The sequence below is a fragment of the Podarcis tiliguerta genome (assembly GCF_965153285.1).
Source record: "Podarcis tiliguerta genome assembly, chromosome: 18".
Lineage (NCBI taxonomy): Eukaryota > Metazoa > Chordata > Lepidosauria > Squamata > Lacertidae > Podarcis > Podarcis tiliguerta.
The window spans coordinates 7,652,594-7,664,762 of NC_139551.1; the positions used below are offsets into that span (position 1 = coordinate 7,652,594).

At 41.7% G+C, this 12,169-nt stretch overlaps 2 protein-coding genes across 11 annotated transcripts in view; one reads left to right on the top strand and one right to left on the bottom strand.

The window, feature by feature from the left end:
* LOC310668321 (vomeronasal type-2 receptor 26-like) overlaps positions 1-9,634 on the top strand; it is a 77,602-nt gene extending 67,968 nt beyond the window's left edge. For 5 of the 10 annotated variants that reach the window (XM_083421429.1, XM_083421431.1, XM_083421432.1 and 2 more), the window contains 6 exons: positions 2,594-2,793; positions 4,302-4,593; positions 4,886-5,695; positions 6,397-6,624; positions 7,643-7,769; positions 8,454-9,633. In XM_083421429.1, the coding sequence (XP_083277555.1) occupies positions 2,594-2,793; positions 4,302-4,593; positions 4,886-5,695; positions 6,397-6,624; positions 7,643-7,769; positions 8,454-9,352 (2,556 nt within the window). In that variant the 3' untranslated portion in view covers positions 9,353-9,633. Of the gene's footprint in view, positions 1-2,593; positions 2,794-4,301; positions 4,594-4,885; positions 5,696-6,396; positions 6,625-7,642; positions 7,770-8,453 lie in introns of all 10 variants that reach the window. The other 5 variants (XM_083421434.1, XM_083421433.1, XM_083421436.1 and 2 more) reach the window with 2 other exon arrangements.
* LOC310668478 (vomeronasal type-2 receptor 26-like) overlaps positions 1-12,169 on the bottom strand; it is a 29,046-nt gene that overhangs the window by 12,884 nt on the left and 3,993 nt on the right. The window lies entirely within an intron of this gene.

The following is a 12,169-nucleotide window of genomic DNA, read 5'->3' on the forward strand; positions in this document are numbered from 1 at the left end:
CCACAGCAGCTAGAACTTTATATGCACAGAAGTGGAAAGAGGGAGGATTGGCTTATGAAACTGGGGGAATATGCTGAAATGGTGAAATTACCTGCTAAACTAAGAGGACATGAGGATGAATCTTTTCAGGAAGAATGGAGACCATTGATATCTTATTTGTCAAACTATCATCCATACATGAAGTCAAAGGCAGGATTTGAAATATAAGCAGCGGATGACTGAAATACAACATTGGGGCTTTGATAATAAAAACATGTTATTTAAAACATCTGATAAAAAGAAGTAATAAAAACAAACATAGAGAAGGGGGGGTGGGGAGTCAAGAAGAAATTGTGGGGGGGGGGTTGTTTGTTTTTTTAACCTGTATACAAAGACAAGAGATTGGAATATCTGTGGAGACTTAATAAATTTTTTTTTTAAATGTAATAAAGAAAGCATCCACCCAGATTCTTAGGAAGTAGAGGTAATTTGATTCTGTTTTATTATTTTAACTTTTGGAATGTTCTAAAGTAAGACTGTAAACTTTGTTATGAACATCCTGACTTATCTTGACGTAAAGTGATTGGCCAAAACAGTGCATGGATTTTATGAAAGATTAAATAATTAAGTAAGAAAGTAAAAAAATATTAATAAACAAATTCGTAAAGAATAATAAAGCTGCTAGAATGCTAGCCTGGTTTCTGCACAGACAATTTGTTTATGAGTAGAGAGGTTTCTGCTCAAAGACGAGGAGCAAGTTGGCTCCATGTGCAACAGAAGCTCTCCTTCCGCAGAACATGTCGAAGGGGAAGGGAGAGTCGAAAGTTCAGAGCAACCTTTCTCCCCTCAACCAACCCCTGAGAGCTCCCCTCTGTTGGAGAAGCCTTTCAAAGATGGGGTGGAAATTCACTTGAAGTGGCTTTGAAGCCACCAAGGCGCTACTTCCCTTCAGGGGGAGAACCAGAAGGGAGCGGCAGGAATCAAGCAGCCCAGACCCACCCAAAGTGGCCAGAGGATGGGCTTGAGAAAACCCTCCCCATCGCAGGCTCCACCAGTCTCTGTCTCTAGCAGCCTCTAGGAAACAAGATCCCACCACCATGTGTCCCGTTCACAGTAATGAGGATGGTATTTCTCCGCATTTTCCATTGATTGATTTTTATTTCTTCATTTCTTGAATCTATATACTGCCCTATCCCAGAGGCCTCAGGGTGGTTCACAGAACAAAATCAAAATTTAAAGCCACAATATATAGAATCAAAATAAAAACACCAAGCCAATAACACGCTCCACCTCCCCCCCCCCAAAAAAGATGACTGTCCGACCTCTGCTTCAAAACCTCCAAGGAAGGAGAGTCCGTGGTCGGATCCAGCTTCAAGTCTCTTCTTTGGTCCTTGTAAGCAAAGTTCAGGCCAAACTTCCAACTCCCAAACACACCCCTTGACTTCTGTCCATCATGTTTTTCTCCCGCTCTGCACCTGCTGCTTGAGCCAGTCAAGAATCCAGAAAGTTAGTGTGATGAAACTTATATCTGGAATTAGCCAAACTAAGAGAATCAATAAGAAATCATTCAGGAAAAAGAATGGGATGTTTATTAAAATTACATGATGAAATATGTTTCCCATGATTACTCTTGGTGGAGCATAGATTAAATTCCACAGAGTTAAGAGAATGGTCTTTTGTAGAATAAGAACAGACATAGAAATTTTAAGAAATGAGGAATTAGGAACCGTATAGAGGTAGAAGGAAGTCATTAACAAATCTGGGAATAAAACCAGAGATTAGACATAAATAAGAAAAGTAAGAGAAGCGAGAGGAAATTGATAAGGTGAAGATAAAAGGACTTCTTGATGGAAATATATGTTTATAGTAATGTCGCTGATGGTTTGTATTTCTTAAAAAACTGTATGTATTTGATCAGATTCTTCATTTAACTTTCTTTCTATTTTTTCTATTTCTCGCTATTCTTTCTCTTCTTTTCCCCCTTTCTTTACTATTTTCCCTTTTCTCTTTGTGTAAAGTGTTTCTTTCATTACGGAACAATATGTTTGATTTGCGTATTTTTTAATGTGTAAAGAAAGATCGTAAAAAAACAATCCATCATTTTGTCCTCTGAGTTTAGACATTTCATCATATTCCACCAGTTTCATCAGAAGGGATCGGCTAGAATCAAGCATGTTTTTCTCCAGCTCTGCACCTGCCGCTTGAGCCATTCAGGACTCCAGAAAGTTTTTGTGATGAAACTTATTCCACTTGGAATAATCAAAATTATAGTCATCTCATCTTCTGAAAGCTCAGGAGATATTTCGGGAGATTGCATGAGCCACGGAAAGCAACATAACAATATTAATTGCGCTGTGTCTGAGAAAGAAAAAATTGGTGCAGAGAATATTTCCTGTGTTGGAGACAGACTGAGTGAAGATGCAGAGCTGGCCAAAGAGGGGTGTGCCTGCCTTGTGTTTCCAAGCTCTGAAGGTAGAGTTGAAAACCACCCAGATTGGGAAAGCCCACCCAGGTTGGTCTTGCAAGAGTCTTTGGGTTTTTCTCCTTTGCCTCCTTGGCAATAAGAGGAGGAGGAGGCAGAGCCAGAATGAGATCCCTGCTGCTTCTGTTGCAGCTTCTGCTGCTCATGATGCCCTTTGGAGTCTGCGGGAACCACAAGGCAAAATGCCCCTTGAATCTGGTCAGGGATCAAACGGATGCTCGCAATTACTACCGGCCTGGACACTTTCTCATCAGTGGGATCATCTCTCCAAAAACCTTTTATAAGGAAACTCCATACGTCTTCTCTCAGACACCCTTCGCCAGGAGTGAGAGGTATATAAAATCATATGTGGATAGGTTTCATGGTCCTCCAGTCCTTGTAATGGTTCCTATTTATCAAGGAAATAGCGCCTTTCACAGGCCTGGGGAGCCAAGGCTGTCCTCATGTCGCAGGTATACCCTGCCCTGACCATTGGTCTTGCTGGCTGGGCTGATGGGAGCTGGGGGGTCCACTAAAAGATTCCACCCAAACCTCTCCCATTTCCTTGTTCCCTGGGTCTTCCTTAGTGAAACACTCTCCTACCTATGGATGCACTGAATTTCCCCACCTGCAGGATGCCATGAAACTCAGGCAATTCAATCTTTGAGCTCTGGAGATTGTCTCAGTTTCATGGTATCCTGCAGGTGGGGAAATTCAGTGCAAACTTTTGAACCCTGACCAGATTCATTGGCATTCTTTCATTCTTCTATTATATCCTTATAATGATATAATATTATAAATGACCATCAACAAAATGTCGTCAAAGAATGCTATAGTTTTAAAAATGGAATTTTGAAATCCTACAGGTTAACGTTTGGTGGCTGGAGAGCAGGAAATATGTGCTTTAATTGAAATAATAAATAAAATAATATGAGTCAGAAGACTTCCTTGTTAGTGGAGTCTAAAATGTGAAAAGGAATTATTCCTTTTCTTCACACACACACACAACTGGTCTCATTTCTAACGATTGCAATGGTTGACACTTTAGGTACCTGTTTCCTAACCCAGAGGGTGGCATGAAACTGAAGCAATTTCCAAGCAAATGAGATTAATTATTTTACGTTTATTCTATTTCGATCACAGTTCTCTTTATACAACACAACAGGACACCTACATCTCAGAATGAAAAAATCTCTCTTGAAAATGGGTGGTTTTTTATGGGAGAAGAGCAGGAATGATATGCTTCAAATAAAATGATTATATAAAAGAATACAGACCAGGGGGTGTCCTCATTGGTGGAGTCACTGATGAAAATATGTACAAAATTATAGGTTTTACCACGCACTCAAAGCTGCAAGCCACCAGGCCTCATTTCTAAGTAAAAGGGGACTGAGGTATTTGGTGCTTCCCCTCCTTCAATAATATTGTCTCCTATAGTCTAGCCCCTTGGAAGAAGCCAAAGACCAATGCAGGAAAAGCAGCCTTTGCAGCAACTTCCCAGTATAGCACACATTTTGAGGGGCGCCTTCATTTCTTACTCATAGTATCACTATATAATAGAATCATAGATTGCAGAGATGGAAGGAACCCGGAGGAATCTCACCTGAAGCATCCATGACACATGGTCACCTTCAGAGGGAGTCTCTTCCACTGTTGAACAGCTCTGTTTGCTGTTTGCATCAAAGCTCCGGTCATGCAGCAGAGATCTCCAAATTTTTATTCTAAACTAGGCTGTAAATGGTTTGATATTAATGCAATAGGATTAATCAATACATACTAATCTTTTTGGCTCATATAATGTCCCCAACCCCATTAATATGAATACCAGTTTCACTCTTTTTAAAGGATTCATTTATTGCAGAGACACACCTAGGATCTACTGGCACATGTTGTCTTTCCTGTTCACCATCCAAGAGATCAACCAGGATCTCAGGCTCTTACCCAACATCACCCTGGGCTACAACATCTATGAGAACTATTTCAATGCAAGGATGACTTCGGACGCCATGCTAGAGCTGCTTGCAGGCAGTGGATGCAATATTCCCAATTATCACTGTGGAGAACAGAATCACCTGCTGGCTGTTCTTGAAAGAAGCAACACTTTCATCTCAAGAGTGATTTCAGCCTTGTCAGGCATCTACAAAATCCCACAGGTAAGTAGTGGGAGACCATGGAAGGACAGAGAATTTCAACTGTGCAAAATTCTACTTTCTCTTTGGAGGGGTCAAGTGGGGATATTTTTCAAAATGGGAAAATCCTGAGCTATGGATCCAACATCCCTTTTTCAAAACTGAGCCTTCACCAACTTGATACCTCCAGTTGTTTCAGACTAAAACTCCCATCAGCCTCAGCCAGGAGAGATTTAGATATCAGGCATTTCAAATGATTAAATACCCGTTATGCTGAAAGTAAAATAAATTGTTGATCTTTTGCTTTCCTTGCTAGATCAGTTATGGCTTCACTGCCCAGGTTCTCGAAGGTGCAACCCTGTTCCCTTTTGTCTACCGGATGACTCCCAAAGAGGAAAGTCAGTACCAGGGGATTGTTGAATTGCTTCTGCATTTTGGATGGACGTGGATTGGCCTCTTCACTCCAGACAATGACAATGGAGAAAGATTTGTGAGCGCTGTGAAACCTCTGATGCTCAGCAAAGGGATCTGCATTGCTTTATCAAAAAGAGTACCACAAGGTGATATGGATAAATTTATCAGGCCTGGGGAACCTTTTTTCCTATGGAGACAAGTTGGGGTATTTTTTTACTATGTAACCAATTCAATGGGCATCATTCTACTCCTGGCAATAAACATGCTTTATGAGATGGAAATAGGGGCAAAAGTCTGGATCACAACAGCTTTGCTAGAAATCAGAACTGACTATTACATCCCTCCAAATTTATTCCGGCACCTCCATGGTTCTCTGTCCTTTGCAATTCAGACCGGAATAAGGAGCAGCAAAGGTGACCAATATAAATGGCAGACCAATCTTGGGGAGTATTTCAATCAAGCATTTCAGTGTTCATATTCAAAGCATTTGTTGTCCGTGAAAGGCAGGATAAGATGCAGAGAGGAGGAGAAACTGGAGTCGTTGCCCCAAGAGGAGCATGAGAGAGTCCTGTTTCATGACAGCTATGGCACTTACATCAATGTTCAGGCTGCGGCTCAGGCCTTGCATGCTTCGCTTTCATCTAGATCCCAGAGGAGGCTGATGGTGGAGGAAGGAGAGCAATGGAGACACGCAAGGCTACAGCCGTGGCAGGTATTTCCTTCCCCTTTTTGCAACCTGCAGTCCACACAGATGCTGATCTTGACTGTGGATAGACATGCAAAATATCATAGTTACTATTAGTATTAGTAATAGTAGCATACCGCCCAACATTTCTCTGTTGAAAATAGGGACGGCCCATTCCATAATGATAATCTTACTGCTTACACCCAGGGCTTTTTTTCAGAGGGGAACTCACTGGAACTCAATTTTGACACCTCTCAGGTGGGTGCCATTGCCATTCTCAGAGGGAGGTGCTCATGGTGAGTTCCGGCACCTTCTTTTCTAGAATAGCACCGTTTATACATCTTCTTCAGTTGCCTCAGCACTCTGAGCAGCTCCCAAAAGAAATTCATACTAAAATATTAAACATTTAAAAATTCCCGATATAGGATTGGACAGCTTGTAGGTTGGATAACTCCACATCCGCCAACATTTCTCCAATGAAAATAGGGACATTCTAAGCAAAGTTGGGAAATTCCAGGATCAAATGAAAAACTGTCTCTAATTCAGGGACATCCCTGGAAAATTGGGGCACTTGCAGGTTCTGTAGTAATAGAAATGGCTGAATAGGAATTCCAGTCTACATGATATACACGCAGCCCCAAATCCTAAGAGGTTGAAGTGAGTAGGACTGAGATATCCATCTTGGCTTCAAGCTTTCTCAGTGCTGGTGTTTTTCCCTGCCATTCCAGCTTCACCCTTTCTTGAGAGAAATCCGGTGTCTGAATACTTCCAGAGGCAGGCTGTGCTTGGATGAGAACTGGGAGCTGCCAGCGGACTTTGATATTATGAACTGGGTAATGTCTCCCAATAAGTCTCGTGACCTTGTGAAAATTGGGAATATAAGGAGAGAGACATCTGCTGGCATAAAGTTCACCATTAACCCAGAAGCCATTGAGTGGAACAAGAAATTCAACAAGGTAAGGGGAATCACAGAGAGGGGAGGCTAGGAGATCCTGAATATGTTTTTCCTTGAACAAGTGCTGCAAAATTACTATATCGGGTTGATCAATGATGTCTTGACCGTCAATAACAGCTGCAACCACCACTCCTTCTTTCCACAGCAGCAGAGATAGGAGGGGGATTTGGGGTGCTCACAGAAAGGATAGAGCCCAGAGGTCCTCAGAGAAGACACCATCTATTTCCGAGCCAGACTGAGAATCTAAAAATTCTGGACAGAATCTTCGACTGAAAGGACTACGTAGATAGATAAGAAGAAAGGGGAAAACACCTAGGGAAAATTGAAAATACCTAGTAAAAGTAAACTATTGGGTTTTCATACATGCATAAGGATGGAAAGTAATTTATTTTAGAAATGATAATTACTGATTTATTGAGGATTTTTTAAATTTGTGGAGTAAGCTCACTTGTAGATGTTGCAAATGTTAAACTATTGTACGTGCAGGAATTGAGAAGTGCACAGCTGTTGGTGAAGGATGAGAAGTTAAAAAAACAACAACCCTATTGTAAGATAAGGTTAATGTTAAGGAATGGCACATGAACTAGAAATAACTAGGGAAATAGATCAGCGACAAGAGGAAACCTTGCATGCCTCAAGAACAGAGTGAGGGAAACCAATATTTGGAAAAGTCATAGTAAATTTGTCTTAATTGGTGATTGAGAGATTATCCGAATCCTGAACTTTGGGGAAATCACATTTCAGCCTCCATTTATTTGAAGATTTATTAAGCAGGGAAGCAGGTAAACGGAGAAGAGGAATCAGAGTTCTGTGGTGCAAACCTCAGTTGTCCTGAACGAATTATGAAGAACAAGATATTCTGGTCGCCCCAATGGTCAGTGGGGGGTTGAAAGGACCCTGATGAGGGGTCAAAGGCTGCAGTCCAGAGAACCGTTTGAATTCACTCTATGAGTGAATTACATACCCACAAATACTCCTAACTGTTCCTCTTTGTTGCACCTTCTTGTCTTTCTGGTTAGACTGTACCTCGTTCCAGGTGTACAGAAAGATGTCGACCTGGATATGCCAAGGTGGTTCTGGAAGGAAAGCCCGTTTGCTGCTATGCTTGTGCTCGGTGTGCGGAAGGGACCTTCTCCGCCCAGGAAGGTGGGTGACGCCAAGGGGGAAGGTATTTTGGAGAGAGTAAACACAGGGCAGAAATCCAGTCTCAAACACTTTTTGTGAGATTTCTGCAGACATTGGGGGATGTGGATTCTTCCTCGACATCCATAGGATTAATCAACTTTATTAAATCCAGGAAGGGCATTGAAAGGAGTGGCCATAAGGAAGAAATCTCTGGGGTGGAAAGTGGGCAGCTGTGAGAGGAATTCCCACAAACAGCCCTTTTTTATTTTTTATACCAAGTCACACCAAAAAGGAAATAATTTTGATATTTATAAAAAAGAATGGACAGGTGATGCAAACCAGCAAATTTTTAATAGCAAAAGCACGAAAAAATATAAAGAATACTTCAGATGAAAATTATTACAATATAATCAATGGACGGTTTTGATCTCACTACTATGAACATTGCATGGAAGCAACAGAAAACTGCATTTAAAATGTCCAGTTAAAGAGCTGTTTCTTCAGGATTAGGCAGGATCCAAAAAAATGCAGTTAACAGAAGTGGAGTGCTCATTGCTACTCAGTTTATCCTAGATCACAATGTTGCTTTACCTATTATAACATTCTTATTTCCTGAGGTCCACCACAGAGTTTTTCAAAATGTAAAAGAGCACAGATCATTAGGGATGTAAGTGATGTTGCAGCCACTCTTTTTCTCTTCCTCAGATGCAGAACATTGCACCAAATGCCCAGAAGATCACCATTCAAACAAGGACAGAGATCAATGTGTCCCCAAGATTACCACCTTCCTGACTTATGGAGAATGTTTGGGAATGGTTTTAGCTTCTGTTGCCCTCTTCTTGTCCTTAACAGCAGGCATTGTGTTGGGAATCTTCATTAAATACAAGGAAACTCCCATAGTCAAAGCCAACAACCGGGACCTCTCCTACATCCTGCTCGTCTCCCTCCTGCTTTCCTTTCTGTCCTCCTTCCTCTTCATCGGGCACCCAAGGAAAGAGACCTGCCTTCTTCGACAAACGGCCTTCAGCATCATCTTCTCAGTTGCTGTTTCTTCTGTCTTGGCAAAGACCATCACAGTGGTGCTGGCCTTCCTGGCCACAAAGCCCGGGAACAGAGTGAGGAGATGGCTGGGCAAGAGTCTGGCCAACTCCATTGTCATCTCCTGTTCTGGGGGGCAAGTTCTCATCTGCACCATCTGGCTGGGCTCTTCTCCCCCATTCCCAGAGCCGGACATGCGCTCCCAGCTGGGAGAGATCATCCTGCAATGCAACGAAGGGTCTGTGTCCATGTTTTACGTTGCCCTCGGCTACCTGGGCTTCTTGGCTGCCACCTGCTTCACGGTGGCTTTCCTAGCCAGGAAGCTACCTGGCTCCTTCAACGAAGCCAAGCTGATCACCTTCAGCATGCTGGTCTTCTGCAGTGTTTGGGTGTCTTTTGTGCCCACCTACCTGAGCACCAAGGGCAAGTACATGGTGGCCGTGCAGATCTTCTCTATGTTGGCCTCCAGCGCTGGGCTTCTGGGCTGCATCTTCCTTCCCAAGTGCTACATTATTGTGCTGAGGCCTGATCTGAACACAAAGGAGCACCTGACAACCAGAAATTAAGGGGACATCTGATTCTTAAAACAGTCCATGTTCCTGATGTCCAGAAGTGCCTAAAGGAAACACAGCTGCTCATCCATGTTGCTCCTTCTCCACCTCTGAAAGAGATTATGTTCATTCTTAGCCCAACTTTTATGTAGTTCTGTTCACATAAACAGGAAGATGGGAAGAAATGTTTTGCTACCTTGCTTTGCCAAGGATTACAATGAGTCCTGGTCTACTGCCCGTAATTTGTAAACTATTATCTTTTTAAAATTTTGTGTTTTGGGAACTTATATTTATCTCACAACAAGACAGTCTAGAGGGAGATGGGAGTTAGGTTTTTTAGTCTTTTTGCTTTGCTATTAACCATATCAATTCTGATATTCAACAATACTTTCTATTTATTTCATTTCTAGATATTCAAATACCTGTGCTCCATTTTCTACCGGTATGCTGAATCATTCAGAAGTTTACTTCACATCATTTAATTCTCCTAAACTTTGTATATTAATAAATTGAGAAATTCCTTTAAGTTCTCTTCCGTAGTCTGCTGGTTTAATTTCTGTATTGTGTAATCTCTGCTCCCTGTTCCAAAGAGTAGCAACTGACCTTAGCCAAGCCTTGACTGGAGTAGAATGGATTTTATTGCGTTGTCCAGGATATGACACATTGTGCACTGATGTTGAGTGGATCACCAGATTACAAGCGATCCTCTGCTCACAACTGCAGCAGATTCCCCCCACCATCTGTAGGCATTCCCTTTCCCCTTACTTTCTAGGAGGAAAAAAGTGAGTGTTATGGTGCAAAAAATACGGTAATTGACAGAACAGCCACTGATAAAGCATTTAGATTCATTAGCTAAGATTGCATCCTCCTTAGACTTTCATCTCTCCGGACTAGTGGAAAGCTTACTAAACACTTATTCTTATAGCAATTCAACTTGTAGCAATCCAATGAAGGCTCCTATATAAATTTAATAATTAAGGTCCCAAGAAAGCTGACTGGGGGGTTATTTATGTATGCAACCAAAGCAGCTAGAACTTTATATGCACAGAAGTGGAAAGAGGGAGGATTCGTTTATGAAACTGGGGGAATATGCTGAAATGGTGAAATTACCTGCTAAACTAAGAGGACATGAGGATGAATCTTTTCAGGAAGAATGGAGACCATTGATATCTTATTTGTCAAACTATCATTTGACAGTCTCAGTAGTGGCGCCCTCCCTGTGGAACACCCTCCCACCAGATGGCAAGGGGAACAACAACTACCAGACTTTTAGAAGACATCTGAAGGCAGCCCTGTTTAGGGAAGCTTTTAATGTTTGATGTATCACAGTATTTTAATATTCTTTTGGAAGCCGCCCAGAGTGGCTGGGGAAACCCAGCCAGATGGGCGGGGTATAAATAATAAATTATTATTATTATTATTATTATTATTATTATTATTATTATTATCATCATCCATACATGAAGTCAAAGGCAGGATTTGAAATATAAGCAGCGGATGACTGAAATACGACATTGGGGCTTTGATAATAAAAACATGTTATTTAAAACATCTGATAAAAAGAAGTAATAAAAACAAACACAGAGAAGGGGGGGTGGGGAGTCAAGAAGAAATTGTGGGGGGGGGGTTGTTTGTTTTTTTAACCTGTATACAAAGACAAGAGATTGGAATATCTGTGGAGACTTAATAAATTTTTTTTTTAAATGTAATAAAGAAAGCATCCACCCAGATTCTTAGGAAGTAGAGGTAATTTGATTCTGTTTTATTATTTTAACTTTTGGAATGTTCTAAAGTAAGACTGTAAACTTTGTTATGAACATCCTGACTTATCTTGACGTAAAGTGATTGGCCAAAACAGTGCATGGATTTTATGAAAGATTAAATAATTAAGTAAGAAAGTAAAAAAATATTAATAAACAAATTCGTAAAGAATAATAAAGCTGCTAGAATGCTAGCCTGGCTTCTGCACAGACAATTTGTTTATGAGTAGAGAGGTTTCTGCTCAAAGACGAGGAGCAAGTTGGCTCCATGTGCAACAGAAGCTCTCCTTCCGCAGAACATGTCGAAGGGGAAGAGAGAGTCGAAAGTTCAGAGCAACCTTTCTCCCCTCCACCAACCCCTGAGAGCTCCCCTCTGTTGGAGAAGCCTTTCAAAGATGGGGTGGAAATTCACTTGAAGTGGCTTTGAAGCCACCAAGGCGCTACTTCCCTTCCAGGGGAGAACCAGAAGGGAGCGGCAGGAATCAAGCAGCCCAGACCCACCCAAAGTGGCCAGAGGATGGGCTTGAGAAAACCCTCCCCATCGCAGGCTCCACCAGTCTCTGTCTCTAGCAGCCTCTAGGAAACAAGATCCCACCACCATGTGTCCCATTCACAGTAATGAGGATGGTATTTCTCCGCATTCTCCATTGATTGATTTTTATTTCTGCATTTCTTGAATCTATATACTGCCCTATCCCAGAGGCCTCAGGGTGGTTGACAGAACAAAATCAAAATATAAAGCCACAATATATAGAATCAAAATAAAAACACCAACCCAATAACACGCTCCACCCCCCCCCCCCGCCAAAAACAGATGACTGTCCGACCTCTGCTTCAAAACCTCCAAGGAAGGAGAGTCCGTGGTCGGATCCAGCTTCCAGTGTCTTCTTTGGTCCTTGTGAGCAAAGTTCAAACCAAATTTCCAACTCCCAAACACACCCCTTGACTTCTGTCCATCATGTTTTTCTCCCGCTCTGCACCTGCTGCTTGAGCCAGTCAAGAATCCAGAAAGTTAGTGTGATGAAACTTATATCTGGAATTAGCCAAACTAAGAGAATCAATAAGAAATCAT